The following is a 27,230-nucleotide window of genomic DNA, read 5'->3' as shown; positions in this document are numbered from 1 at the left end:
GAAAATTCAGACACTTCAGGTTGTTAGAAAAAACCTTCAGGGCTAAAACTGCATTTTATATAGTTTGAATATATCTCGGTCTGTCCTGATTTTTATTCAACAAATGAAACATGTCTTATAACGTCGGTTATCTCTGCTGCGGCTGCAGAAAACGGACTTTCTCTCTCTCTCTCCATCAAACACAGGAGGAAGGATGAAGGGCTACCTCTGGGCCTTGCTGCAGGCCAGTCCTGCCAAAGGGATCTGGACCCATGTTGCTTCCATATAAGAAAAAGTCAAAAAAAACAAAAAGTAAACTGTTATATTTCATTAAAATTATCATATTTAGACAATAAAAGCTGAACTGAATTATTATTATTATTAGAGGGTGATACAGTCTGGTGGGTGATGTGTGTTAATAGGGTTTTTTCTGTGCTGTACCAATAAAATAACATTGGTGGATTTGTTCGGTTTCACCTCTGTCACTGTCAACAGGAAAAACAAAGTACCAAGAAATATGTAAACAATTTCTTTGTGTATGTTTGCACTTTCCTCTTTTTCTTCTGATCTCTGTTGATTTTCTTGAAATCACAAACCAAACACAGACTTGATATTCGTGACGTCTGTGTTATTATTCAACAGCAGCTTGTTCGTGGTTAAATACCCAAATTGAATAATATTCTATTTGTCCAGGCCGCCGGTTGATCCGTGCACGTTGACGTCCAAACAAATGAAAACGCACGTATCTTTAAGTTTGACAGTTTATTCCTGCGAGATCGGATGTGTTGTCCCTGAAGGTCACGGACATGTGATCGATTATACAACATAAGAAAGTTTCAAAGGGTGAAAAGTCGAACACTATTCAAGCGAGTCACATGAGGACATTTTCATATTGTACAGAAATAAATACACAGGTTACCTGCCACAGTAAACAAAGCATTAGTGTTCTCTGCAGAATCTTTAGAGGAACTGTGTTAATTTGTGTTAAACCACTCGTGGGATCTGGAACCTTCTTGGGAGCTTGAACATTTAAATGAGTGGAAACTTAAAAACAAAACAATGAACACAAGAGCTTTTATACTTCATTTGGTTTTAAAGGTAGGATCCTCAAATACGTGTTTAACAACATGAATAAAAACAATTAATTAGTCGGCAACACCATAAACAGATTAAACCCAATTATTAGTCCAGATTGGCAGAAACATCGTGATCTCCACATTTACCACGGCAAGAGAAAAAAACACAAATGCAGTAATGTGTTTAAAAAAGTGGAAATAATATAATACTTTCATATAAATTAAGTAATTCTGCATTTTGTTTTGTTGATTTGTTGATGTTCTTCATCCTCATTGGTTCAGGGAGTTTGTGACGACACAGAAAATACGATACACAATCAGATGTGTTGCTCCGAAACTTAAACACACGCAAATTTATGCTGATGGTTTAAATTAGAAGTCGCACACGTCTCACTAATCTCTGGGAAACAGTGAAGGTTGTAATCGTTCAATAATTAGCAGGTTGTAATAGTCGTCTCTTTATTGTTCAACGGCTGGTTTCACGTTCTCTCTTCTGTCTGTTTATCACTCAACCACAAAAACAAACAGTCATGCCGACAACAGACGTGAGAGGGATTCTTTTTGTTCATTGTCTTATTTAATTTCATTGATATAATATTGCTTTGAAAGTTTGAGACAGTATCACATTTCCACTGAGCCACACTCTGTCCACAAACATGGGCAAAGCATCGTATGCTGGTACAGTTTCATTATTTTTTCTTTTCTTGTCTCTACATTTCTGTTACAGCTCTCTCTCTCCCCCCCCCCTCCCCCATCCCATAGACCTGAATCAATAGAAATGCTCATTAATGCTCTATATATCTATTAATGGTCTACGGTGCTCTAACACATAACAGTACCTACATGATGAGATCAGAGAGTCACACGGAGGCCAGGAATTAGTCTGGACCTTTCATGGCTGACCTTTCCTGGGGACGGGAGGGAAACACCTGGTCCCGCCCGGCCGCTGATCGGGTACAACGGGTTGCGTCTCGTCCGTGTCGTGTTGGGTTTCATATCGTGTGGTGTGTGTCTGTGTGTGTGTGTGTGTGTGTGTGTGTGTGTGTGTGGGGGGGGTATACAGAGTGGGATCTAAATGTCAGAGCAGCGCTGGTCGGCCCTGCATGTTTTTCGTAATGCTTTATCTCTCTCTCTCTCTCTCTCTCTCTCTCTCTCTCGCTCTCTCTCTCTCTCTCTCTCTCTCTCTCTCTCTCTACCTCTACCTCCCTTCCTCCCCCTCTTCTCTTTCCACTGCTCTGCCCACTAAACTCAATGCACGCACGCACACTCGCAGCGGCCGCTCCCCGTCAACTCACAGCTTGGTATCCGGAAACTTGAACGCTGGGGCGAGCTACACAAGGAAAACACCAATGTTAAAAAGAGACTGGTACATGCACAGCCATTATCATGCCACCAAAACTTTGCTTTAAATAGCTGCTGCTCATTAAAGTGTAATGCTTTTTTTTTTTTTTTCAATATTGTGCATCCATACTGGAGCAGGCTGTCTTGGTGACGCACACAATGGGAGAACACATACGTGACAGAAAACCTGTAGTTGGGGAAAGGGATGACGACAGTGGAGGAGGGATGAGGGTGATTTGTGTGTGAGGAGGAGGTGGGGGGGTGGGGGGTGGAACATAAAAAGCAGATGAGTGAGAGGAGACGAGACACTGCTACGGTCACAAACGACGACGGCTCAGGCCAAGTGCATCAGAGGGAGGACACAACACACACAGAGAGGAGACACTGCCAACATGCATCGGCAGTGGAAGCTAACAGTGAACACTCAGAAACAATGGCGACGCAGCCACGGGCACCGCCGCACACGAGGCCGGGTACATCTTTTTAAAACAGTCTCCAGCAGACACACACACACACACACACACACACACACAACCGGAGAGGAGCTCGGATAAAAAAAACACAAAGAAGAAGAAGAAGGAAACCTGGCATCTCCCTCAGCAGCAGCAGCAACACACAAACAAGGACGGTGGCCGGTGATGTGACAGTAAGAGTCCCAAACTCCCATGAGGACACACAGAGGAACAAGGCACACAAGCACGCACAGCAGGTAACGCACACAGAGAGGGGGGGGGGGGGCACAGATATGCGTCGACTCCACAACGAGCATTTCTGAGTCACAGTGCAGCAGAAGGAAGATTCTTCAAAATAGAAATCAAAGATAAAGATTGTGTCACGTCCTCAGCGTCACAAATCCATCCGCATCACCACCGCACAAGATTCATTTTTATTCTTAAAAACTTGGCTCCTTCTTTTAAAACTCCTGGAATTGAATCATTTCTATTTATTTTTCTTCCACTAACGTTTATTTTCACCTCGCGTGTTCTGCTTTTATTCGAAATCGGTGCGAAAAAAACAGCATGGATACCGATAATGATGAGATGTTTTGAGGGAAATGTGCAATATTGTGCTCGGGGCTGGTTGATAATTCACTGGAGTTAAACTGAGGTTGTTCTTTGTTTACCGATTGCCATAATTGTGAGACGCAGAAGCAAAGCCAGTGCACTCCATTATGCTTGTGTTGTGTCTTTTCCCTTCGCCTCGGGTTGTGTTAGTGTCAGGATCTCCTCCACGACCTCGTCTTATATCATCGCTCACTCCCAAAGTGGTTCAGTCAAATTCCCCCCCGTCTATCAAAAGGTATCGCAAAATGCACAGATTTGTTTTCCTATATGCGTCGTAAGAAAAAAAAAAAAGAAGAAGGTATTAAAAGGGATACTGCCACGTTCTTTGTATTTTTCTTTTTTTTTTAACACAGTGTTTTCTTTTAAATTGACAATAAGAAGAAGATGCCGTGATTTGCAGTCTCTCTCTCTCAGTGCTACCGTGACTGCTGAGAGGCACAGGGCCGTACGAGACCAGAGCGGAAAGACTCATCCGGACCGAGCGGTACCAGTTAGAGAACAACGTCATCCATCCCAGCCAGTCGGAGTCAGTTCAACACGACAAGTCAACAAAGTCTCGCAGAAGCAGGGGCTGGGGGTGCAGCTGTTGGGTGGTGGTGCTCAGGGAGGTCAAGGGGCAGGAGGTGATTGGGGTTCGTTGATTATAGATAACCCCCGATAAATCAAGTAAGGCTGTTGTCCTCGGAATAGTGTAGGAAAGTTGTCCTCCAATGTGTGTGTTTGTGTGTGTGTGTGTGTGTGTGAGCATTCAGTTCTCAGTCCGTTTGAGTTCAGACATCAGCGATAGAGTCCGTTGTGTTGTTGTTTTCATGAGTATTGTACAAATGTGTAGAAAGGAAAGAAAGGGTTGTCTGCTGCATGTAGCTGCTTTTTTTTGTTTGTTTTTTGTCTTTCACTGATTATTTGTTCCGTCTTGCATTCCCATGCTAGCAAAGCAGCCGCCTCATGAGTGCCTCACAGTGGTAGATGCCTGGTAAGACAGGACAGGCTACAGATGGAGAAAGAAACAAATAATAATCATGTCTTGAGGCAAAACACCCAAATAAACAAGAATATTAACAAAAGTAAAATTAAAGTTATGCTGAAAATCTTTTTATAATATTTTACACATGGGCAGTTTAGATCTTGAGTCTAAGAGTAAAACGTTTCTTTGCTTTCTTGCTGAGAATAAGATGCAACACCGATAACACTCTCATGTCCATGACATAAATATTAAACTACAGCTAGCAGCTAACACTGAACCGAGGTGAGAACACCCCGTCAAAATCAAAAGCGACAAAATCGGCATTTCACAGGACGTTGTGTCGTCGCGACTCTTTATAAGTTAAAAAAATAGTTTGAAACAGACAGAACTCAGTAAAGTTCCTCTGCTAAAACACTGCTCACACTCATAGATACCAGATCCCCTAAACATCACGGATTTCATCAAAACCCATGAATTGTTCTCTGAGGAATCAAAGAAATATGTAGAGAAACACCCTATCTTGCAATTTTAAAGAAATTGAAAAGTTTTTTTCCTGGATCCGTCCACTTCCGTACCAAAATAGAATGGGTTCGTCCCTGACACATACCGCATCCTTCCACCAGGTTTCGTGGAAATCTGGTCAGTTGTATTTGTGTAATATTGAACATAAACAAACAAACAATCAGGGGTGATAACATAACCTCCTTGGTCGAGGTATAAATACAAATTGAACTTGGGGCTCTACCAGGGGCGTGCACTCAATGTAGAAGGAAATACTTTGGCACAGAAAGAAGTTACTTGTCATCTTTACACTTTGAACTTGATATGGATTCAAGAAATGAGATGGATGGACGAGTGGACGGAGCCAGAGAAGCTGTTTCCTCACGTTTCCTTTACAATGAGCTGCAGCCTGTAGCTGGATGGACTTGAGAGCACTATCGGTATTCTTATTAACTCTCTGGAAGAAAGCAAACAAGCTTGAGCCATTGACAGACTTCTTCCTTTGGTGTGACATCAAACTTTTTACTTCAATTTTAAAACTTAAGCTTGCTGGAAACTCTCAAACTTGCTAATGAGGAGTCTAGATGCAAAATAAGAATATCAAGCTGTTGTCAATCAATATGAATAAAAAAAAGAAAAAAAGAGGAAGAAATATAAAGATGCAACCTCTGGGAGGTATCGGGGATTTGGAGGCAGATGCAAGCTGTCAGGAGGAGGAGGATGAGGAGGAAGAGGCAGTTTGGTTGAGAGAGCAGGGCCACTGTAAAATGAGATCGGTCCGAGATCCTCCGTTCCAGGGCTCCGCCATTGGCTGCAGCAGCAACAGGCGAGGGAGGCTGCCGGGGGGGGGGGAGAGGATTGTCGGAAAGGGGGGGCACGCACGGGAGAGTTTGTCATGGCGGGCGGGAGGTTTGGTGATGAAGGTCGCTGGGCAGGGCAAAGGGGGGTGCAGGAGTAGGCCGCCCTGAGGGGTTGCTATACCATCACAGTGAGAAGGCACGGGGCTCGCATGTACGTATGTGTGAGTGCAAGAGAGAGAGAGAGTTAGAGAGAGAGTTAGAGAGAGAGAGAGAGAGAGAGAGAGAGAGAGAGAGAGAGAGAGAGAGAGAGAGAGAGAGAGAGAGAGAGAGAGATGAAAGAGTGGATGCAAGGTAAGAGTAAAGTGTGTGGGGGGGAAGAGTGGGCAGCTGTTGGGTCGGGGGTTGGGGGGGTGGGGGGGGTCCGGCCTCAGAATATGGTGGTCTCGTACTTGGTGCTGACGGGGCGCCTGTTGGAGTCGCGCTGGTCCAAGAGCCAGTTGGTGCTGCCCAGGGACTGCATGTCTGCATCCATCTCCAGGGGGTCGATCTGCCGGGGGGGGGGGAGGGGGGAGGAAGGGAGGGAGGAGGGACGAGAGGAGGGCGTGAGACGGGCGGAGCAGTGGAGGCCATTTTCGCCAACACTGGCGAGTCCTCAGCTCTCTCTCTCTCTGTCTCTGTCTCTCTCTCTCTCTCTCTCTCTCGCGCTCTCTCTCTCTCACATACACACACACACACACACACACACACACAAGGTGCATGTGGATTCAGAGGCACAGTCCGGTGATCGTCTGTTATCGATCACAGACGAGGTCGAGGTTCGTCAATCCACAACATGGATGAAGTCTGACAGGAAATACACTCAGCGGGAAAAACCAAGGCTACGACTCCAGTGACTTAGAATTACAATGTTAAAAAACCTAGAATGTTATAGTTTACACCTTCACTTCAACATGAAGGCAGATACACTATTCAGCAAATGATCCGACAAAGTCCACTTCAACTTCTTTTTCTATCACCGCTATGGAATAAACCCCCTCACTGGCCAACAGTCCTCGTAACGACAAAGTTTAAACACATCGAGAAAACAAAAAAACCTTTTCTCCTCATTGTCTGGATCTAGCTGTGTCTTCAGGTGTGAAAATGAGATGATGAAGATGAGAGATGGGGAAAGTAAAGGCATGAGGTTTTTAAGATCCACAGGACGAGGGGGGGGGACCAGAAGGTGCAACCAGGGAACGTAAGAAAAGAGGGGAGGGGGGTGGTGTGGAAGCAGATGTGTGATGAATCAAAGGTTAAATAGAGGAAAAGGAAAGAGAAGGACCTGGACTCCAGGGCTAACAGAGTGCAACGGGAGGAAGGAGGGACGGTGGGTAGTACACGTGTGACAGTGACAGCAGCGGCATTCGAGCGGAGGGGCACCCTGGGAGGCAGGAGGACCAAGAAGACAAGAACAAAGACATGTTAAAGAAAACGACAGAGAGGAGAGAGGGACAGAGCATTGAAAAGGCACCGGGTGTTTTAAGTGACCGCGGTAGGAGATGTTTTTAGTTGTTTTTTTTCCACAGGAAAATGATTCAACTTCACATGTTGTTATTGACCGGTGTGAAGCTTTGGTTTTCTCAACATGTAAAGATTGTTTTTCTTAAAACTTTTCAAAAATTGAAAGCACAAGAAGTGAAGTGTGAGGAATGAATTATCTGCCCTAACGTTAGCTGGGACCATCAGCATGTAGACTGTTTATAAAGATGGACGACATGGAAAGTGACCCCACCTCCTCCATGTTAGTCAATTGGACCAAATTAGGTAGTAAAAGTAGACGTTAATTTGGGGTGTCATGTTTTTACAATAGGTGTGGAGACGTGTCCTACATTTGGAGACGTGTCGTACATTTTTATATACAGTCTATTCCCCTCAGCAGTGAGTCCTTTATAAAGTTACAAGTAAAATTTCCATGCACTTTCTGGAAACATGCAAAGAGAGCACACTAATCTCCATCAAACCTACGAATACCAGAGATTTACGAACATCACATTTGTTAAAGACATTTTCAATTCCGTCGCATCATAACAACCTTTTCTATTGTAACGTTATATCATACGTACATATAAACAAGTAGCAGGTAAATAGGGTTATTAAAGAACAAATATCCTGCTTAAAATAAATATGCTAGGTTTAATTAGCTTTGCAAGAACAAAGTTTTTTCTTTATTTCCGTGCTGACTTTTTCCTCTGTCTTTTAGCGCAATAAACTATATAATAAACCACGAACTTTACGGAACTTCTTAGTGTCATTTAAATCTCTTCATAAAGCTTTTTTTTTTTTATCGTAAAGCTTTCATGAAGTTTTGACGTAGGCTATGTTTTATTTTCGTGTACAATTCTCATTTTCTTCTCCTCTGTTTTATGAGCCGAACATCTGTCTCTTGCTTAAAAATTGAAAATGCTCCGCAGTCATTTCAGTAGACAAAACTGACTTCTGGTCAAATTGCTGCTTTAAAGGGTAACTCAATAGTTAGGAATTCTCCTGTTATCATCACTGTTTATGGATGAACTGTATTCAACCAGAAAAAAGCCGGAATTCAAAGTTTAACAGGTGTGGAGCCTCGCTAACTGTTTGTCTGCAACACTTTCTATCTAAACCAAGCAGATTTGGTTTCCGTTCGCAGAAGCATTAATAAGCAGGAAACCTAACAAGCAGCCGCACTCATTATGCAGCTCTGTGATTACTCCATATTTTATCCTGACAGGCAGGTAGTAAAACAAAGTGATTTGTATCCCTGCATGAGCATGTGGTCCGGGAGCTCCCGGCCGTGCAGCTACTCTCGGGTGACAGTGATCACCGCAGGCTCACGCTCACACGCAGCCTGAGAGGTCAATGCATCAGTGGCGCGGCGCGGAGGTCTACGTGAGCGTTTACGCAAAACACTCAATCAATGGCGAGGAGGCAGCGGATGGGTCCAACCGGTGCAGCAGAGTCCCACAGGAAATCATACACCCACCCGAGAGCAACAAATAAAGCTATTCATTAATCAAGGTTCTCATATATGCACAATAAGGCAACCCCCCCCCCCCCCCCCCCCCCGCCGATCGGAGTGAGTCACTGTGTTGGGCAAGGGGAAATTGGATGTAAAGTAATGACTCAGCACTTTCTCCCACACACACAGTGAAGCCTCCTCTGTGGGCGTCCGACCGGTTATTCACAGGAAGAAGTCGGTGACGAGTTCCGTGCACGTTTCGTGACTCACGAATCGCACAAACTCACAGATACACACTGTCATGGTGCTCCGGTGTTTGTGAGGTGGTACTCACTGCTGATCTCCGCATGCTGCTCCATGACTGGGACGCAGGACGGGTGGTTTTGGTCTCGATGACCTCCGGGACATGAGACGAAGGGGGAGGGACGTACTGTCTCGCCCTGGACTGGATGGCCATCTGGTAGGCCACCTCGAAGGCCTGTCCCAGCGTCAGGATGATCTCGTAGGTCTGCGTCTGTGAGAACAAACCAAAAATGAGTCCTTCTACTTCAGCTGCTGTGTACACAACGTCCTCACAGGGGATGTCTTAAAGTTTTAATAGGTTTTTAAATTGAGTCACAGTTTATTTGCAACTAATTTGATTGGATTCTTAAACAACCTCCATAGTAAACCGCCGCTAAAAAATCAGTTGTTGGAAAAGCAACAAGTGGCTTGAATCATCAAAATTTACCATGTTTATAATTCTAATCACTTCAGATGCATTCAATATTTTATATATTTTACATTTCGATAACTAGAAATACCACAATTATTTCAGCTTCCTTATGAATCACACAGAAAAGCTTTGCATCTCGAATCGTTGTGATAATTACCATAATTCCCCACAGCTTATTTTCAGAGAAAAGCAAAACACAGTTTTTTTTTTTTACTTGACTTAAATACAAATGAGTGACGCATTCAATTTATAATCTGGTCTTGTGAAAACTCAAATCAAATCATAGTGCTCAGTTAAAACCGTTTCCCTGCAGGTAAACGTGGATCTGCAGTCGCCCGTCGGTCACAGAGGATTAACTGTAATCAACCTTTACAGAAGCCGAGACACAAATTACAACATAATCGGTGCCGGTTCGTGGAAATGCCAAGCGCAGCGGGGGTGGAACTTCAATTAAGCCATTTGACGAGCCAATCAAAGGAAACCAGGTCCCTCGGATGCAGCACGCAGTTCTGACCGCAGGATTTCTGACATCGCACAAAGGAAACCTGGTTTTCAGACTCAATAATGAGTTTATAAAAACCTCAAGACTGTAAACAGTGTAAACATTCGCAGAGGCTAATGTCAAATCCCCTTACGTTAAAGGAAGGGGAGAGAATCAACTACATCATAGACTGTTTGTAAATATGGACGACATGACAGCTGCCCAAAAGTGAGGCCAAGTTGATTTGATCGCCCCCTGGTGGCTGACTGCAGTTTAGGTCTTAAACTCTCCATCCTCCATGTTAGTGGATGGGACATGGACCATATTAAAACGTCCAAATCCGTTTTTCTCCAACATGGCATGTTTCACTGTAGGTGCTTCTTATCACACAGATGAACAAGTGCAGATTATTACAATAAGTGTGGTTTTAATTTGTTATTTGATACTTTAAAAATGGGTGAAATGTCATGAATATCTCGGTTGTATTTGATAGCGTGGCTCCATCCCCCCCCGTTCGCTACTCTGGTTCAAACTAACATCATCATGCATGATTGCATCGTTCATATTCTGCCTTCACTTCTGGCTAGTGGGAGGAAGTGGACACGCATCGTTCATCTTTGTCTTTGCTTCAGACCGATGTTTCTAATGGTGTTGACGTGTTTTCCTCACCACTTCCACGGTGGTGAAGACATGACAGAAGTGGTGGCCGCTCTTCAGATCCTTGGTGATGTAAGCAAAAGTGCAGAGGTCGTCAGGGTCCTGGGCGGCGCAGGAGATGTTCCTGATCTCGTGCTCTGCGACGATGGACTGATGGAGAGAGAGCAAAGGAGGTGGAGGGGAGTGACTGGATATCAGCTGCTAATGGAGGCTGAACCTGGGGTGTGTGAGTTGTACCGATCAATAAACACAAAGACACACAAACACAAACACACACTGTCCCTTTACCTTCGTGGCTGCATCGATGAACTTGACCCCCCTGTAGGTGATGGACAGGATGACAACTGGACCCTTTCTAGAGTCTTTTGATTTCTGTAACGGACAAAATAAAAATAGAAGGCACATCATCTCCATCGCCCCCTGGTGGCTGCACTACAGGTTATAAACCTTTCCTCCTCCATGTTATTGGATGGGAAATAGCCCAAACTAGTTTTGGATCTTTGATGATATCAAAAACTGAATACATACTATGACACACAATAGTTCATGCAATTGGTGATTGTGAGCCAAAATCATCACTGCAAACATTTACTGTCTTTTGTTAAAATTCATAGTCAACAAAATGGTTTCCGTAGTTTTGAGGAGCAAAAGATTCTTAGTTATTTCCAGTGATATTCACCCTAATTTTGGCGCAGGCGTCTTGTGTGGACTCAATCCCTCGTAGATCCCTGATGATCATTGATCCGAGGTACTAGGGGAAAGAATGGAAACCACACCAGTGTTGGGTCAAACTGCTCGATGGTAAAAATGGGTGTTATCTATTGATTCATTGTGAATAGTGAAATGTAAAGAGAGTAAAACATGACTCACGGTGGCCTCGTAGCCACAGGACTCCAGGATGAGTTTCTCGGGCTGGTGATGCCAGGCGGACACCGTGGCGTAGGTCGCAGACTGGCTCGGCGGCCGGAGGTTTATACGAGAGTCTTTGTGCCGCTCGCTCTGTCTGTCCTGTAGAGAGGGAACAACACTGTTTGGTGATCACAATGAAACGAGGACACAAAAACTAAACCTGTGACATGAAATGATACAAATTCATCTGGACGACAGTGGAAAAAAATCTGATGTCTTAGTGTCAGGAACATATATTATATATATATATATATATATATATATATATATATATATATATATATATACCAAACTTATCGTACAAATCTTCACTTGTTCATCTGTGTGATAAGAACCACCTACAGTGAGACATGCCATGTTGGAGAAAAACGTATTTGGACGTTTTAATTTTGTATATATATATATATATATATATAAAGATGGCAGCTCCCAAAAGTGAAGCCAAATAATTAGTATAGGTCATAAACTCTGCCTCCTCCATGTTAGTAGATTGGACATGGAACAAACTAAAATGTACACGTGAATTTTTTTTCAAAGATGGTTTCTATCATTTTTGTTAGTTCTTATCACACTGATGGTCCAGATTTTTTTTATTTTATTATCTATGAAAACAGAGTGAAACATCATGGTTGCAGCTGAGACCGACTCACGATTGGTCAGGACACCATGATCAGGACTGCGCGGACTCTGGCACCAAATTACCTCAAAAGCCAAACTGGCAGCAGCCAATTCAAGGCTGTTTGGCTTAATTCGGGTGCAGTGGGAGGACGTGGAGACGTGCCAACTATTTATACATATACTGTCTATAGTCAGGACAAGGATCCACATCTCAAGACTATAATGAAGCCAGTTTTCTGCATTATATTAGAACTCAACAACAGATCAAGGTATGACAACACAACTCCATGTCCTTATTTGTGTGTTTCCGTCCATCTGTCCCGACGTCTGACTGCCACACATTAGCATGAGGCAAAGTGAAGTGCACCTGGTCAGCACTTTAATAAAAATCCTTTTCTATCTGCTTCTACAAACATAAATATTCATGCCCTGGGTTTGGCCTTGAGGTCAACGTACGCTGTGCTCAGCTCTTTTTTAAATCACCTGTCAGTGTAAAATATAATGATTACAATAATCCACTAAGCATTTCGAGAAAAAAGATAAGTATTGATTGGACATATATGGAGCCTGGTGAGTGCAGTCGTGAAACTTTTCCCCTGAAGGCACTGCTCTGTGTTTTGTGTTCAGCCGAAGTGAAGCAGGTACCGGGCGAAGGTTTGTGCAGCCGACCTTTTAGAAAATGGTCAATTCTGATCACTGAGATTCTCTGAGTTCATTCTCCAAGGCCCAGTATCACACATGAGCTGAGGGGATTCAGGGATTTTTTTATGTTTAGTTGTTTGTTTTCATTATATTAAACCATCTCTAAATTAAAGGCAGCTCTGGATTTCACTCTGAGATCAAATCCCCTAAGTGAAGCCTCAGTGCTTCTGGTAGAAGTCATTTAATTGAAAAAGTATTAATACAACAATATTGTGTTTTAAAATTAAATTTAATCCAAATTAATGATTTGATGCCTTTTGAAATCAAAGAATAACAAGTCATGAATAAATGATGATGTTTGAACTCTTTATCTGAGGTTTTTTTTCTATGAAATTCACCATATTTTGCAATATATCATTTTTGAAATAAGAAAAGGGGAGAAATGAAAAGCTAAACTTTTCCCTTTTTAACAGAGGAGTTACTTAAGTTATAAATCTTATTGTGGGGAAACAATTAAATTGATAAGATATCCCGACAGGAAAGTGACATTTTGGTTACTGAAGTAAAGTAAATGTCAGACAAACCAAAGTAATTATTTTAAAAATAGTCTTTAAAAAACTCACTGCTCATGGATTCCAACATTGACCACAACGGTCTCATAATTCATCCTCCAATATAAAAGAGACAGAACAAACAATACCGCCAATTTTAGGACAGTAAACTAATTCATATTGTCTCACTTTATATTTTCCTAAATTACTCACCAGTCAGTTTCTCCAATTTCAATTTTCCCAATCACAGTCTAATGCTGTGGTTCTTTGGCTCTGACCACTGAGAAATAACTACACCACAAAAGTTTGTTTTGCATCCAGATCAGCTCAGTGTCTCAGTGTCTCAGTGTCTCAGCGTCTCAGTGTCTCAGTGTCTCAGTGTCTCAGTGTCTCAGCGTCCTCCTCCATTTTCCTTCTAATCGCTCACGCCCAGTGAATGAGAAGGAGTTTCTTGTTGTTGTTGTGGATAAAGGTGAAATGAGGAACTCACTACAGAGCGCGGCCTCTCGCTGTACGAGCGCAGGGACACACTACAGTCCTGGTCGGCTGCTCTCCGCCGGCGGTCCGAGTCGCTCAGCGGCAGGAGCATGTCCATGGAGCGACTGGTGTAGGGGTCCATCTGACCGAGGGGGGACGTGGTCTGGGACAGGAGGTCATGAAACTGCCACACAAACACACACACACACACAAAAGACCACAAACATATCACAGATTAATGGGCTGACAGCGCTGTGTACGCAGGCCAGTTTCCCCCGATCTACATCCGAGCTTAATCCTCCACAAAGAGCCTCCTCCGTGGAGAGTCTCCATTCTTTCTAGCCCAGTTTAATCTGCCTGGGAAATCGGCCCTGAGTGTTTAACCGTTGTGAACATAATGATATTGAAGAATCTCAATTCCAAAATTAGATTTCCTGCCGCAGAAAGGCGAGGATCCATTTTCTCACAAAATGATGTCGGTGTAGAGACACAGATCTCCACGTGACGCTGGTTCAACCTCCATCTTAAGCTCTGTTCTGATTAGGGTCCAATAAGAGAGGAAGCATCATCTCTGTTCAAGTACTTTTTATCTTTTGAAAGCATTTTATGGTGTAAAGCATCTCGCAGCGTCACTGACTCTTAATATGGGTCACACTGAGGGCATCTGCACATCCCACCCTTTTATCTGATTGGCCATCTTGAGCATAACCAGTGTATTAAGTGAATTAGCGCTGACGGTCTGTTTCTGCAGTGTAGTGGTGATAAAGTGGCTCGAACGCTGCTGCAGTCTGATTCACACTCAGGGCTTCAGATAGAAACATGCTGCTGAAACTGGGACTTCCTCCGTTCTTCACACAGAGAGAGAAGATATCAAACCTGTGTCGTCTAATGAACACCGGGGTTCACAGAGTTAAACCGCTTCACTACAACACGCAACAAAATGTTATGATTATCCACCGAGGCCCTGAAGTACGAGTCATCTCAAAGCACATCGAGTGATAAGACGACTCAGCGACATCTGTTGTTATGATTTCTCACGTTTCACAGTCATGTCAACAAACCAGTGTGTGAAAAAAATCACTGAAAAAAAACTGTGCATTTGATTTCTAATGAAACTATTAATCAATCATTGCTAATGTGACCTGGATTTAGATCATCGACATGATCGATACCAATGTGCGCACTGAGAGAAAGGGAGAAAGAGATAGAGAAGCATAGAAAGAAAGAAATATAGATAGAAAGAAAGAAAGAGAAAGAAAGATAGAAAGAGACACAGAAATAAAGAAAGAGAGGGAGAAACAAACAAACAAACAAACAAAGAGAGAGAAAGATAGAAAGAAACATTGAAAAAAAGGAAAGAAAGAGAGAGAGAGAAACAAACAAACAAAAAAAAACAGAAACAGAAAGATAGGAATTGGAGAGACACAAAAAAAAGGAAAGAAAGAAAGAAAAAAAGATCGAAAGAAAGAAAAGAAAAAACATATTGGTCTGAGTAATATCAGAAAACTGAAAAACTAAAGATTTTCCATTTATTATTTATAAGACAAAGAAAAATGACAAAAGCACTAACGTCTGATTAACTCGCTGAACTTCTACATTATTTGACTCATCATTGCAGCTCTAGTTCGGATGAGCCATTAAAAGCTAACCTATTTATTCAAGGTCTGGGAGATCAAAGCTCACAACACAGATCAGGCCATGTCACCAGTCTCACCATGATGGGGGACAGACGCCGGGACTTGCTGGGAGCCTCCTCGTAGGGCCTCTCTGCCAGGGAGGCGATGATCCTCTTCCTGTGGCCCAGGGCGCCGATTTTAATCACCTAGAAGCAAACACGACTCCGTCAATATGTCACAGAGACGAATTCATCTCCTCTAAGCAAATACGTGTTCATCCAAAAAACAAAACACAGAGCGGACGTCTCCTAGCTGGCAGCCGTCCGGCGGCCGAGCGACTCACTCTTGTCAATAATTCAGCCTCAATCTGTTTTTTGCCGTGAGCCTAAAGTGCAGCAGCGTCTCCCTCACACAGCGCCTCTCATCGGACAACACGGGAGGAAGTGCGGATTTATGAGATGATGGCAGGTAGAAATGCAAATAAGAGAAAGTGATTTGCTGAAAACTAGGAGGCAGGATGTTCAGATGTACGTTTTGAGTTCACAGTATTTCCAGCAGCTGCCACACACGGCTCCCGGGTGTCTGAACCTTTAGTGAATGTCTTTTCAAAGTGGTGTGGCGAGGAAAGGAAAACACACACGTGGCTTCATTTTATGCAGTGAGAGCTCATTATCTCAATACTGTACATTTGCATAATTGGCTATTAACGTCCGCACTCATCCAGTCGAGGTGGATGTCGAGTGATTGATGTTAAATTTGCAATTACGCTGCTTGCTACGAAATACTCTATAACCGGCTCGTGTGGTTCTTTGTCTGAAGGCTTCGCTTATTTATTCAGTGGGAGGCGCAGGCAGAGGAGGCAACTGGTTCGTGCACTGGATTTTCCTTTTTCACTTATTCTCATGCACAGAATCCCAGCGAGACCAGTACGTGCTGGTGGTGAGCAGCGTAAGATCATTTAAATTGCAATAAAGAGCCGTGGGATTGAACGGCAGAGTAAACCAGCTCGTACATCATCTTGGCGCTTGGTACTGTTTCCTGAAAGATGCTGAGGAGGAAGCAGGAAGTGTTCTGTGTGAAGTGAGTCCTGGCAAGATGCCGGGAGGCCGTTCTGCGGCGCTGCACACGGGCGGTAACGTGGCCCCGGCGCTCACGCCCATCTCGCTGTGCTGCATCGCATTCTGCTGGACCCCGTCCCTCAAACACTGCACACACTGCACACACTGCACACACTGCACACACTGCACAGTGCGTTCGGCTGCCGCTCTCCTGCAGCTGCTGATGCAACTGCAGCTGGTTTCACTCTCTGCATCGATCAAGCCAGACACACCAGGGACTGACGGGGAAACATACTTAGAAATATGCTAAGAAACATACTTATCCACACGCTAAGGTCACGTGTTTGCATCGTCTGGCTGCCTGTCGTCACTCTAACAAGCTGCTTCCTACTTGACAGGTGGTCTCCAGTGAAACTAACAGGGACAAGTTCAGACTCCATTGTGATGTTGAGTCAATAATTATCACAACATCAGTGTCATCGATGGCAGTATTACGCTGGAGTATCCGGGTCATGATGAAGAAAAAGGAATTCGGAGATTTCGAGAATAAAGTGATCATTTTAGACACTGTGTCATGTTAGCGGGGGAGTATTAGAAGACCAATTTGTCTTTGGAACATCTTGTGAAGTTACACTTTAGTTTAAAGTATCAGGACTTTGAAGAGATTGGAAAAGAAACTGTCTGTTCTGAAGGAATAAAAACCAGGGACTTGAAGGACAGTGTGTCTGATGAATATGTTTGGCAGCCGGTGCCTGCGAGGTCTTCTTTAGTCTGTGAGCTATTCAAAGGGTTTTGAATAGTTCAGTCCCTGAGGTGAATAAAGTCAAATAAATCCATCCATCTATTTTTTTTGCAAATCGCCTGAGGGTCACCGCGGGTCCAGCTGACATTGGGTGGCGGGTACAACCTGGAGAGGTCGCCAGCCAATCACAGGGCTGATGTACAGAGACAAACAACCAATCTGTGAGCAGTCTGCATGTCCCTGGACTGTGGGAGGAAGCTACTCAGACACGGGGGGGGGGCATACAACCTCCACACAGACAGACCCTGGTCCGTCCTCAGGTTCAAACACACAAACTTCTCACTGTGAGTCGACTTGTGCCAACCAACGCTCCACCGTGCCGCCTGTAATAAAGATTTCTATAAAGAAGCTCAGTAGCTGTCATCAATTTTAACTTGTGACTCATACGAACAAAACTTACAACAGCATCACGACAAGTTCAACCAAAGTTGGATTTCCTCTCTGAGGTTGAAAAACAATCCGGAGCTTAACAATAAATTAATGATTAGAGAAAATGTAGCCGAGGATAATATGATTTTATTTCATCTTCTCTGTTTTCTGTCAGATTCGTCCTCCGCCGCCGTCGTCTCAACACAAACACAGACACACTAACTCCGCTACACAAGTTCAACTGATGAATTACATTTTAATACTTCCACAGCTTTTCAATGCTATTTCCATAATGATTAAACCAAATTCCCTGTAATCACTCAGCCGGGGCCTTTGACTTCACATGAGATCGCTTCTGTTTCCACTAATCACTGCCTCAGATCCACAAGGAAACCAGTTTGTCAGAGGGGTTGAGAACATCACCCCCTCCCGAGTCTTTGTCAAAACATCACACACTGAACAATAATCGTCTCAACCATCATCCGTCAGAGCCCAGAATGAGAAGAATACGATCAGTGACTCGAGTGGTTGAGTTCTTACATTGACGATCTCCAGCTCCCACAGGTTCTTCACACACTCCAGCGTGCGGTAGCCGCTTGACAGGAAGTTGGGCAGGTATTCATGCAGACCGAGGCCGTCCAGCCAAGAGGCGAGAGACGTGCTCCCATCACAGCCCAGAGCTTTCACCTGCAGAGGGGAGGAGGACACGTGAAACACAGTGAGGACTGTACCATGTAGTACAATGAGAAAACAACTTCAAAATATCAATGTACAGTAAATGGTGGTTTTCCAGTTGTACGAACATGCAATTAGCGATCCCTAGAAGCAGGTATAGACACAGGAGTCCTTCCCTGGACCTCAGGATGCTCTGACAGGTCTTTGAGGTTTTATGCATTGTTATAAACCTGATAGAAATATTCATGGTTCCCAGAGGATAGAACCTACTGACTTCCTCTGGTGCCACCAGCAGTTTGACAAGGAACTGCAAATTTGCTCCAGATATTAGAATCACATAGAGGATAGAATCCCTTTGGTGATCTCTGCACATTAAACGTGTTTTATATCAGGTGTCAAGTCCAAACCCCCCCTGCTAGGTGACCCCCCCCCCCCCTTCATACCTGTGTGGTTGACTGACAACACCAAACAGTTTGTAGTTGTGATTATGTGGTGGAATCGTTGTGTGTCTCAGGATGAGCAGTATCGTTAATGGATGGATAGAAACTATAACGGTTTTTCCATCTATCGATCCATCCAGCCATCCATCCATCCATCCATCCATCCGTCGATCTACCCATGCATTATCTATACCTCTTATCTGGGAGCTGGAGTCAATCCCTGCTGACGTTGGGTGAGAGGCGGAGTGAACCCGCCATAAGTCACCAGGTCTGACAGAGATTGATTTCACATTTCTCCATGGGGGAGGCATGTGCTCTACTGAGTGTTATTCTAGTTGATTCAATCAGTTGCACCTAAATCTAAACTATCTGAGGTAAAAGGCAAGTTTTTGCATTTAACCATATTTTTTTAAGGCTTATATATAATCTCAGATGAAGCAGAAATCAAGTGATCATTGAGTCAATGCTCGATTACGAAAAACTAATTCTATTTTTGTATCTTTGCTGATTGTTTGACGTTTCCCTCTCGGTGCCGAGGTCACGAACCTTGGGCAAGTTGCGCGCCGCGTGGAGGATCTTCTTCCTGTGTCCTGGGTCGGTGATCCCAACGTCTCTGAGGTCCAGGTCCTCCATCACGTTACCTCCCTGCATGTGCACAAACACAAGATACAAAGTGCAAATAAACACATTCACACACAAGCGCACGCACAGGCACACGCAAAACACATCATCCCAGACAATCAAGCACCCGCACAGACACAAGGTACAGTAAGGACACACAGCAGCACAACACAAGCTAGTCCATCAGTTATTTAGTGCACGATAAATCTCACTCACACACACAAACTGTACATTTGCATATAAAAGACACAGCACTGACAAATGGCAATGAGATCATAGGTCAATACAAGTGTCATGACATATTGTACGATGACAGCTTCCAGGGAGAACACACAGAGACACACACACACACACACATCTGTGACACAAGCAGGAACAGCAGAGTGGGAGGACGATGAAGTCAAATGAATTGTGCATGCCAAGAGTAATCAATCTGATCCGGTGCGACTCAAAGGGAACAAAGCCTCCGTGGCTGCTGCAGCTTCCTCACAGTCGCTTCGCTGCCGCGTCTCATCGAGGAGAAACTCAACCGTCCAACAAGGAATACAAATATTTAACTATAGTTCGGAACAATTCCTCAATTAGGGAAACAGAAAGAACGATAATCGTGTTTCCTCTCCGTCTAATCTGGAGCAGGTTCTCGTCTGTCCTGGTTCCTGCTCGTGTTCTCGTCTCCAGACGCTTTGTCGTCTTCCGTCAAGTTTACAGGCGCGAGTAATAGACGCAAGGAGAACCTTGAATATGTGGAGCTAAGCGTTTCTCCCCAGTGGAGTGCCTCAGATTAAATCTCCCTGGCCAAGAATGTTAAAATGTTCTGTAGTCTTTACTCGGTGTGCTCTCACTGGATTGGCTTCAGAGCACAATGCAGCAGTGTACGCGGGGCCTGTATCAGGGCGCAGCGGAGAGATTACTCACTGATCACTAGAATAAAAGGTCAAAAATGAAGCTGGGGGGACCGAAATAGATTCCCCTCACTTCCATTAACACAGTTTGGAGTTCGACGACGCCTCAGGAGACTCCGCAAACTTCTACATTTTCATGCTGCATTGGAAACATGAGGCGGGAATGTACGGTTGAGTTCCTTACATAGCTTATGAGCTCTTGTAGTTGGATCTAATCGGATACGACTCGCAGACGCAGCCACGGTAGAAGTCCTTCATCTCACTAAATGCACTCAGTTAATGCAGCAGTGAATTGGAATTTCCGTGCCCCAGAGAGGAGATGTTTGGAAAAGTCTAATTTTGTCTGCAAAATTAATGCAGCCGTGATGTAAATGCATGATGGAGCATTTCTAAAATGTTTCTCACGAAGAGAGGAAAAGCAAAGACCAGAAGTCATTTTGAATCTTTGACTGTAAACGAGACGTGCAGGACGCGATTGGCCACGAGACCGGAAAGCCACGGGCGCCCCAATTCTGGCAGCGTGCAGCGACTTACAAAGTGATAACCATCGTGTAAAAATGATGAGAATGGGCACACAGCTGTTCATAATTCATGATCCCTCAAAAGCTGCATCTCAGAGCAATCATGGCATGAGAGAGAGCCGACTCGTGTGAGCGCCGGCTCTCTGCTCGGGTAGACAGGCCAGAGGAAAAAGTTCCCAAAGCTGCACTGTGGATCTTCAGCTGTGACAGCGGCGGGTCAGTCCAGTACCAGATCTGTGCCACTGCAGAATTACAAGGTGGAAAGTTCTCATCCTGCTCTGGACGAGGAGGTGAAGAATCTACCTGGTGTTTAAGACTCACACACACATCTTCTTCTACCTTTCCTCTTCTTCTTTTTATCACATAAAGGCACTCAAACATGACGCTGACTTGGAGACGAGCCCCAGTATACCGCCCCCTGCTGGATCAGCCGTCTATTCTTTGCAGCGAATCCCACAAATGAGTTCTGGAGTTGGGTCAGATGGATCACATCTGAAGTGAGCGTGACAGAATCTAAAAGGGCACAATATGAAACATTCACAAAGTCGGCCTGGCTGCTCTGACCTTTCCCTTTGGTTTGCAACCTCCACAATCCTTGTAAATATTCCAAGGGTAATTTGCCTGGTGAGCCTAACGATTTATCTGCTTGATCCATCAAGTCCGGCTGACACATTGGCCGTGGCATGAAAACGAGCATCAGAATGCCAAATGACCCGCAGTCCTCATCACGCCGCTGCCCGCAAATCCTCTGCAGCATACAGTAGGATCTCAGAGTGGAACTGCACTGGACAGGAAGGATGATTTGTTTGCTCTTAGATAACTATTCGCTGGCGTCGGCCAATTCAACTGCATGTATACACAAAATAAGATCATAAAAATGTGTCAGGCAGTAAAGACTTCAGCTGCATTTGGAGATGTGTAATAGTTCTGTATGTGATGAACTCTGGATTTATTTTGATGTGTCATATCAGAAGAAGATGGACGTTATATTCAATTTGGTTTCTCTTGTGATCTCAAAAGGAATGAACCGAATGCATTGACGTGATGCAGGAATAGAATATATGTGAGTGTTTGTCTATTTGGTTTGTTGACCTGAACTATATATGTAATAAGGCAATAAGCAGAACTGAGTAATGGCAAAATTGAATTTATATGATTTTTTCTCATCAATTTAATTAGTAAGGACTTTTTTTATAACACATTTCATTAACTTTAGGTTAATGAAACAATCTAATTTATTCTGATTATAAACACTTTCTCATTTTCGTTATCTTTGGCACTCTATAATAAAATGATCCAGGTGAACTGGTGATCAAATACATACCATTTACTATGAAAGGTAAAGGATGATGGGTTCAGTTTTATCTCAACTTCTTTGTTGAGCAACTTTCTTCACCTCCATCTCTCCTTGTTCCCTTCACTATGTAATGCCAACTCATAAATAAAGGCATTATATATACTTTGCATAATTCTGGAGAATTTCTTTTTAATACCCTATATCTAAAATCAAGCTTGAAAGCATTTTACTGTTAATAATAAAGCAAAAAAACATGAACAAAGAATTTGACCATGAAATTCAGAACACCGGAACTTTTCTGGTCTCTGGTGAAAACACTGTTGTTGCTATCTGTGTTTCTGTGCTGCAGCATTTTTGTTACCTAATAATGGATATATACACAACAACGTCTGCCTGCATCAGTCCAGTTCTAATCCACATCACATACTGTTGCCTCTTTACCACGTCTGGTTACTATGACTGTGTATTCTGCTTCTTTACGCTTGGCGTCACCTCGTAACCACATCACGGTCTAAAGATGTTTACCTGCTCAGCGCAGTAGGCGTGATCACATGTTCGTGAGGCCGTCCATCATGTATTCATCTCATTCTTCAACCGGCACGCCTCAACTGAACCACTTAGTGAATCCAACCCCCCCTTCTCGGAGCTCACTGCCCTCACTCAGCTGAGCTCAGCTGTGACAAACCGCTGTAACATATAGCCCATAGTGCTAACGCAGCTCTGCGGTCTGACAAATGTCCGGGTGCGCCCTTTGGGCCTCGAGTTATTTACAGTGTGCAGCACATGTCTTTTCAGAGTAACATGTCTGCGGGAATTGGAAACATGATGGTGTTTTCAACAATCACCAGCCAACGCAGTATCGGGTCTCCACGCAATGTTCTTGTCGGGAAACATGATAACGCTTTTAGTCGTTATCGCACTCAAGCTACGAGCTGCCTGTTAACTGACGATATCAATATGTAATCTGACCGGGGAGTTTAAAAAATGGAAAACGTTCGTGCAAACCGTGTCGGGTACTTTCAGAGGCGGTAATCTTTACAGTCCACGTAGGGGTTTGGATAATGCACTTACTTATGACATAATAAATTTGTCACCAAATAAATGTCTGCATGCCGACGCGTGGTTAGAATCCAAACACAATGATTACACAGGGTTTATAAATATCGCGTTAAAAACATGCTGCTGCAACGAAATCACACGTTGTGCAGTTTGTGCAAGATTGTCTCAAAAGCAGCACAAGCAGAGCACAAAGCATGATGGGTAGAAGATTAAGGGAGATTTGGGCGAGCCACCATGCAAAGTCTATTTAGAATAGACTTCAGTGTGTTGAGATAAGGGATTTGTGTAGTGTTAGCCTTAAGATTAGGGTTAGGGTTATGCTGAATGTCCCTAGCTCAAGTCAAGTATCTGGAAAGCAGAGGATCCAGTATAAGGAAAGGAGATGACTGCAGTAGCTGGTAGAGTAGATGAGATAGCATGAATGGGAATGCTGGGGGAAAAAAGTTAATGGGTTTAGGTTGTCATTTGTCTTGCCACTGATGACAGCCCATGTTCTTTAAAGGGATTCAGTGATGGGCCATAAATCTTAGCGGGGTCATGCATCGCACAGAGGTGAAGAGGAGTTATGAAGGGGGGGGGGGGGGGGGTGGAGAAAGGTTCAAGGCTGAGTGTGACACAGGGAGGAAGTGGTGAGAGACAAGCAGAGCGGCGACATAAAAAGACAAACGGAGGAGTGATGTAGAGTGGACACGACCCCCCCGGTGGTGGACGACGTGCCCGCAGGTGACTCACCATGAATCGCAGGTCGTCAAAGCCATTGACCAGGAACTTGCTCTCGTACTGCGGCAGCCCCACGTGCTCCAGCCACTCTCCCACCGGCTGGTCCAGGGCTCTACCGCAGGCCCCATCTGCCGAGAGAGGGAAGCGCTTCAGCAGTGAGAAGCCGTTCAGCCGGTAGCAGCGGCACTCGGAGGACGACACATGGCATTGCCACATCATCCTCGGCCAGCAGAGGCAGAGCCGAGTGCAGCAGCACCAGGCGGGGTGGGGGGGAGACAGGGTCCAGGCCGGGGGTGAGGGGGCTCCCACGGTACAGGCGGGGGCCCGGCTAAACCTCAAACACGGGTGGAGGACGGTAAGTGCTGCGGGGGCCCAGCTCAAGCCCTGCGGGATGGGGGAGGGAGGGTGGGTGGTGGGGAGGTTTTTGGGGGGGGGGGGGGCGGACTAGGCTAACTAACACACACGCTCGGCTGTTACTGTAACTGTCAGGCGAGGGTGGAGGTAGTGCAGGGGAGGAAGCCCATCTGAAGCTCGGTGCTGTTAGTTATGTTGGACCGAGCCACTACGGCATCTTCCAACAAACAGGGTTCAGTAAACATTCCATTAGTGGGCAGATGAGCGAGAGTAAGAACAAGTGTCTGGCTAGTCCCAAAACATGACACTACCGAACAGGAAGGGGGGGGGGGGGGTTGAAATATTAGGGGAAATGGAAATTATTTACCACTACATGAGACATTTTCATACATCACACATTATTTTACTCTGCTTCAAACTATCCCCCGTCATTTTCCTCTAAAATCGCTCCATCAGGGTGTAACACAGAAATATTTCAGTTTCCCCCCAAAATGAATTTGTCAGGGTTTTCACCACATACTTGTAAAGCTCTGGCTGAGTCCCATGGCTTCATTGGTCAACCTCTTTGAGAGCTAGGACACGGCTCATACAATGAAGGTAGCAGCATTCTATAAAGTACTGTTGAGGTATACTCGCGTTATTTATCGTCGAGGGACAGCATTTGTTTTTTTTAAATCATGTTTACTCCACAGTCACTAGAGTCAGGTAGACGTATTGTAAATCCTGCAACCGAGACAGAGAGAGAGAAACGTTGGCTTCGGGGGTTTCCCCACAGTGTGCCGATTCCAAACTCCTCAAGCCGTGGTCAAATCCCAGTATAGATTCCTTTGATAAAGCTCCCGGGGAAGCTGAGTGCCAGTGGGAAAAGGCTCGGTGTCCTGGTTGCTCCCCGTGCTGCCCAGCGTTCACACTCTTCCGCAGGCGCTGCCGGGAAACGTGCCTCTCATCTCACAGAGCGGTAAATCCAGAGGAGCAGATCCATCGAACGGCAGGTGAGCCTCTCAGGACGACTGCGGGAGGACCACAGTGCGGGTTAAAGCCAGCTCCTCTTCCCCCCCCGAGGCAAGCGCCCCCCCAACCTCCCCCACTCCAACACACGAACCCCCCAGCCCACCTGGTTCTCCTCCTCGCTGGGTGCAGCTAGCAGCCTGAGGTTTGCTCAGGGCAGAGGTTTGCTGCATCCCCTGCCTGTCTGAGACATGCAGGCAGATGCAGTCACACGGCAGCTGCTCCTGGCTCACACACGCTAACCCCCCCCACCCCCCACCCACCCCCCCCTCACTGCTCACAGGGCATCACGGTCCTGACGCCGGCTCGACTTCTACACGGGAGACCGGGATCTGATCTGCCTCAACCTCATTCCTCAGTCCTTCCCACGTCCACCACAGCCGACGGACTCAGTTATCGTCCAACCCCCCCTCTTCTCATCTGAGCAAATCTCTCAAGCTCCTCTTTTCAACTCCCCCCCCCCACCTTCCTTTCTCTCGTCTCTCTCTCTCTCTCTCTCTGCTTTCTCCCTCTCGCTCTCATAGCCCCATTCCCCTACGCTGTGTGATCGCACTGCAGGGCTGCCGTATGCTGCCTGATGAAGTGGGGTGCTTGCTCCACGTAACCAGCTCTCCCTCTCTCTCACACTATCCCAGCCACCCCCCCCATCTGCCTCGCACTCTCCCCCACTCCTGTCTCGCTCCTTTGCCTCTCGCTCTCAAAACGCAGATTCAGAACACAGTCTCCGTCTGGTGCCTCATCGTCTCTGTCTCTCTGCCCCTTTCCCCTTCTCTCTTGGTCCCCCTCTCGAATGCACTCATACTCTCTGTCTGTCTTTAACTCCCCCGTCTCCACCACCAAAAACACCCTGATACCCCACCTTGAATGGAAGGAGAGGTGGTGCATTGATTAGAATGGCACAGAGGCACTCTGTAACTTGGCAGTGGAGAGAGGACACTTCCATCAGAGACAAGGAGCCAGTCCCCAAAAACCATACTCCTTCACTGCAAAGAATATAAATGACGGAGACCCATCGAGTTCTGCAGGGGGACTTTCATCCTTTTTCTTTTTGGGGCTAACATGGGGTATTGAAACAAAGCCTCCGCTTATTAGCAGACAGCTTTACTTCATTTACATCTTACTTTGATGATAGGACGAGGGGGGGCAGCATTGGTTCAAGTCGGTAGAAGTTCTATGATGCACGAGGAGAGGAAGAGGACAGGAGAGGAAGAGGAAGAGGAAGAGGAAGAGGAAGAGGAAGAGGAAGAGGAGAGGGGAGGGGAGGATAGGAGAGGAGAGGAGAGGAAGAGGACAGGAGAGAAAGAGGAGACACACTTCAGGTCCATCTCCATCTCATCCAGTCATACAGCATGACAGAAAAGAGGCAAATTCCATTATGCCCTGTACTCCCAGATGCTCGTGTCACATCAACCATTTTTAGAGCTCAGCTGAAGCCACTTACGGGACATGCAAGTGCGATGATTTAAAAACTCCAGATACTTTTTTGGTGGCTAAAAAGAACTGCTACAGAGGTTGGTACTTCAGCAGCCACCTATGTTGGCTGGGTAGGGCTGCAGGCAGGAGCGTGATTATGCAGGTGGTTTTCAAGCTGCTCGCAATCACCTCACAGATTCCCAAACGGGTTTGCCAGGCTGCTCGGTGAGGCCGTCAGGGGCGAGGCGATGCCAACCGAGGGAGGGAGAGTGAAGGGCTATTGATTGGACCTCCTCCGTAATTGGCCGCCTGCTCCCCGCGCTGCTGTGCGGAGCTAACGATCAGGTAAAAGGCCAGGGCAGGTCTCCCCGTGACCCGTCAGTCATCGGCCGGGGGCCTGCACTCATCATTCGTGAGCAGGAGGAAGAGCTGCTGTCAGATTTTGGTCCGGCCGAGGAGAAGAGTGATGGAGAGAGGGAGCGAGAGGGAGCGAAAATGAGCGGAAGACAGATAAGAGAGGCAGAGGAGGACTAATGGAGGAGGAGGCGATGAAACACACGGCTGAGATAAAATTCACCATCTTATCTCGAGGAGGTAAGGAGGATTGAAGTGGACTAATTATGATT

The 27,230-nt window shown here is 45.3% G+C and overlaps 1 protein-coding gene across 4 annotated transcripts in view; it reads right to left on the bottom strand.

Annotated features, from left to right (window-relative positions):
• Positions 1–726: 726 nt before the first annotated feature.
• Positions 727–27,230, bottom strand: part of anks1ab (ankyrin repeat and sterile alpha motif domain containing 1Ab) — a 42,921-nt gene continuing 16,417 nt past the window's right edge. Inside the window, exons 3-15 of one of the 4 annotated variants that reach the window (XM_062407117.1) lie at positions 23,842–23,957; positions 19,256–19,354; positions 18,135–18,281; positions 15,464–15,571; positions 13,763–13,933; positions 11,423–11,560; positions 11,232–11,303; positions 10,841–10,924; positions 10,565–10,702; positions 9,034–9,213; positions 7,047–7,145; positions 6,175–6,272; positions 727–4,448 (exon numbers count right to left, since the gene is read on the bottom strand). In XM_062407117.1, coding sequence (XP_062263101.1) covers positions 4,415–4,448; positions 6,175–6,272; positions 7,047–7,145; positions 9,034–9,213; positions 10,565–10,702; positions 10,841–10,924; positions 11,232–11,303; positions 11,423–11,560; positions 13,763–13,933; positions 15,464–15,571; positions 18,135–18,281; positions 19,256–19,354; positions 23,842–23,957 — 1,484 coding nt within the window. In that variant the 3' untranslated portion in view covers positions 727–4,414. Of the gene's footprint in view, positions 4,449–5,591; positions 6,273–7,046; positions 7,146–9,033; positions 9,214–10,564; positions 10,703–10,840; positions 10,925–11,231; positions 11,304–11,422; positions 11,561–13,762; positions 13,934–15,463; positions 15,572–18,134; positions 18,282–19,255; positions 19,355–23,841; positions 23,958–27,230 lie in introns of all 4 variants that reach the window. The other 3 variants (XR_009924291.1, XM_062407120.1, XM_062407121.1) reach the window with 3 other exon arrangements.

The sequence above is a fragment of the Platichthys flesus genome, chromosome 2 (genome assembly GCF_949316205.1).
Source record: "Platichthys flesus chromosome 2, fPlaFle2.1, whole genome shotgun sequence".
NCBI classification, from domain to species: domain Eukaryota; kingdom Metazoa; phylum Chordata; class Actinopteri; order Pleuronectiformes; family Pleuronectidae; genus Platichthys; species Platichthys flesus.
The sequence above is the reverse complement of the archived record's forward strand: the minus strand, read 5'-3'. Positions and strand labels throughout refer to the sequence as shown.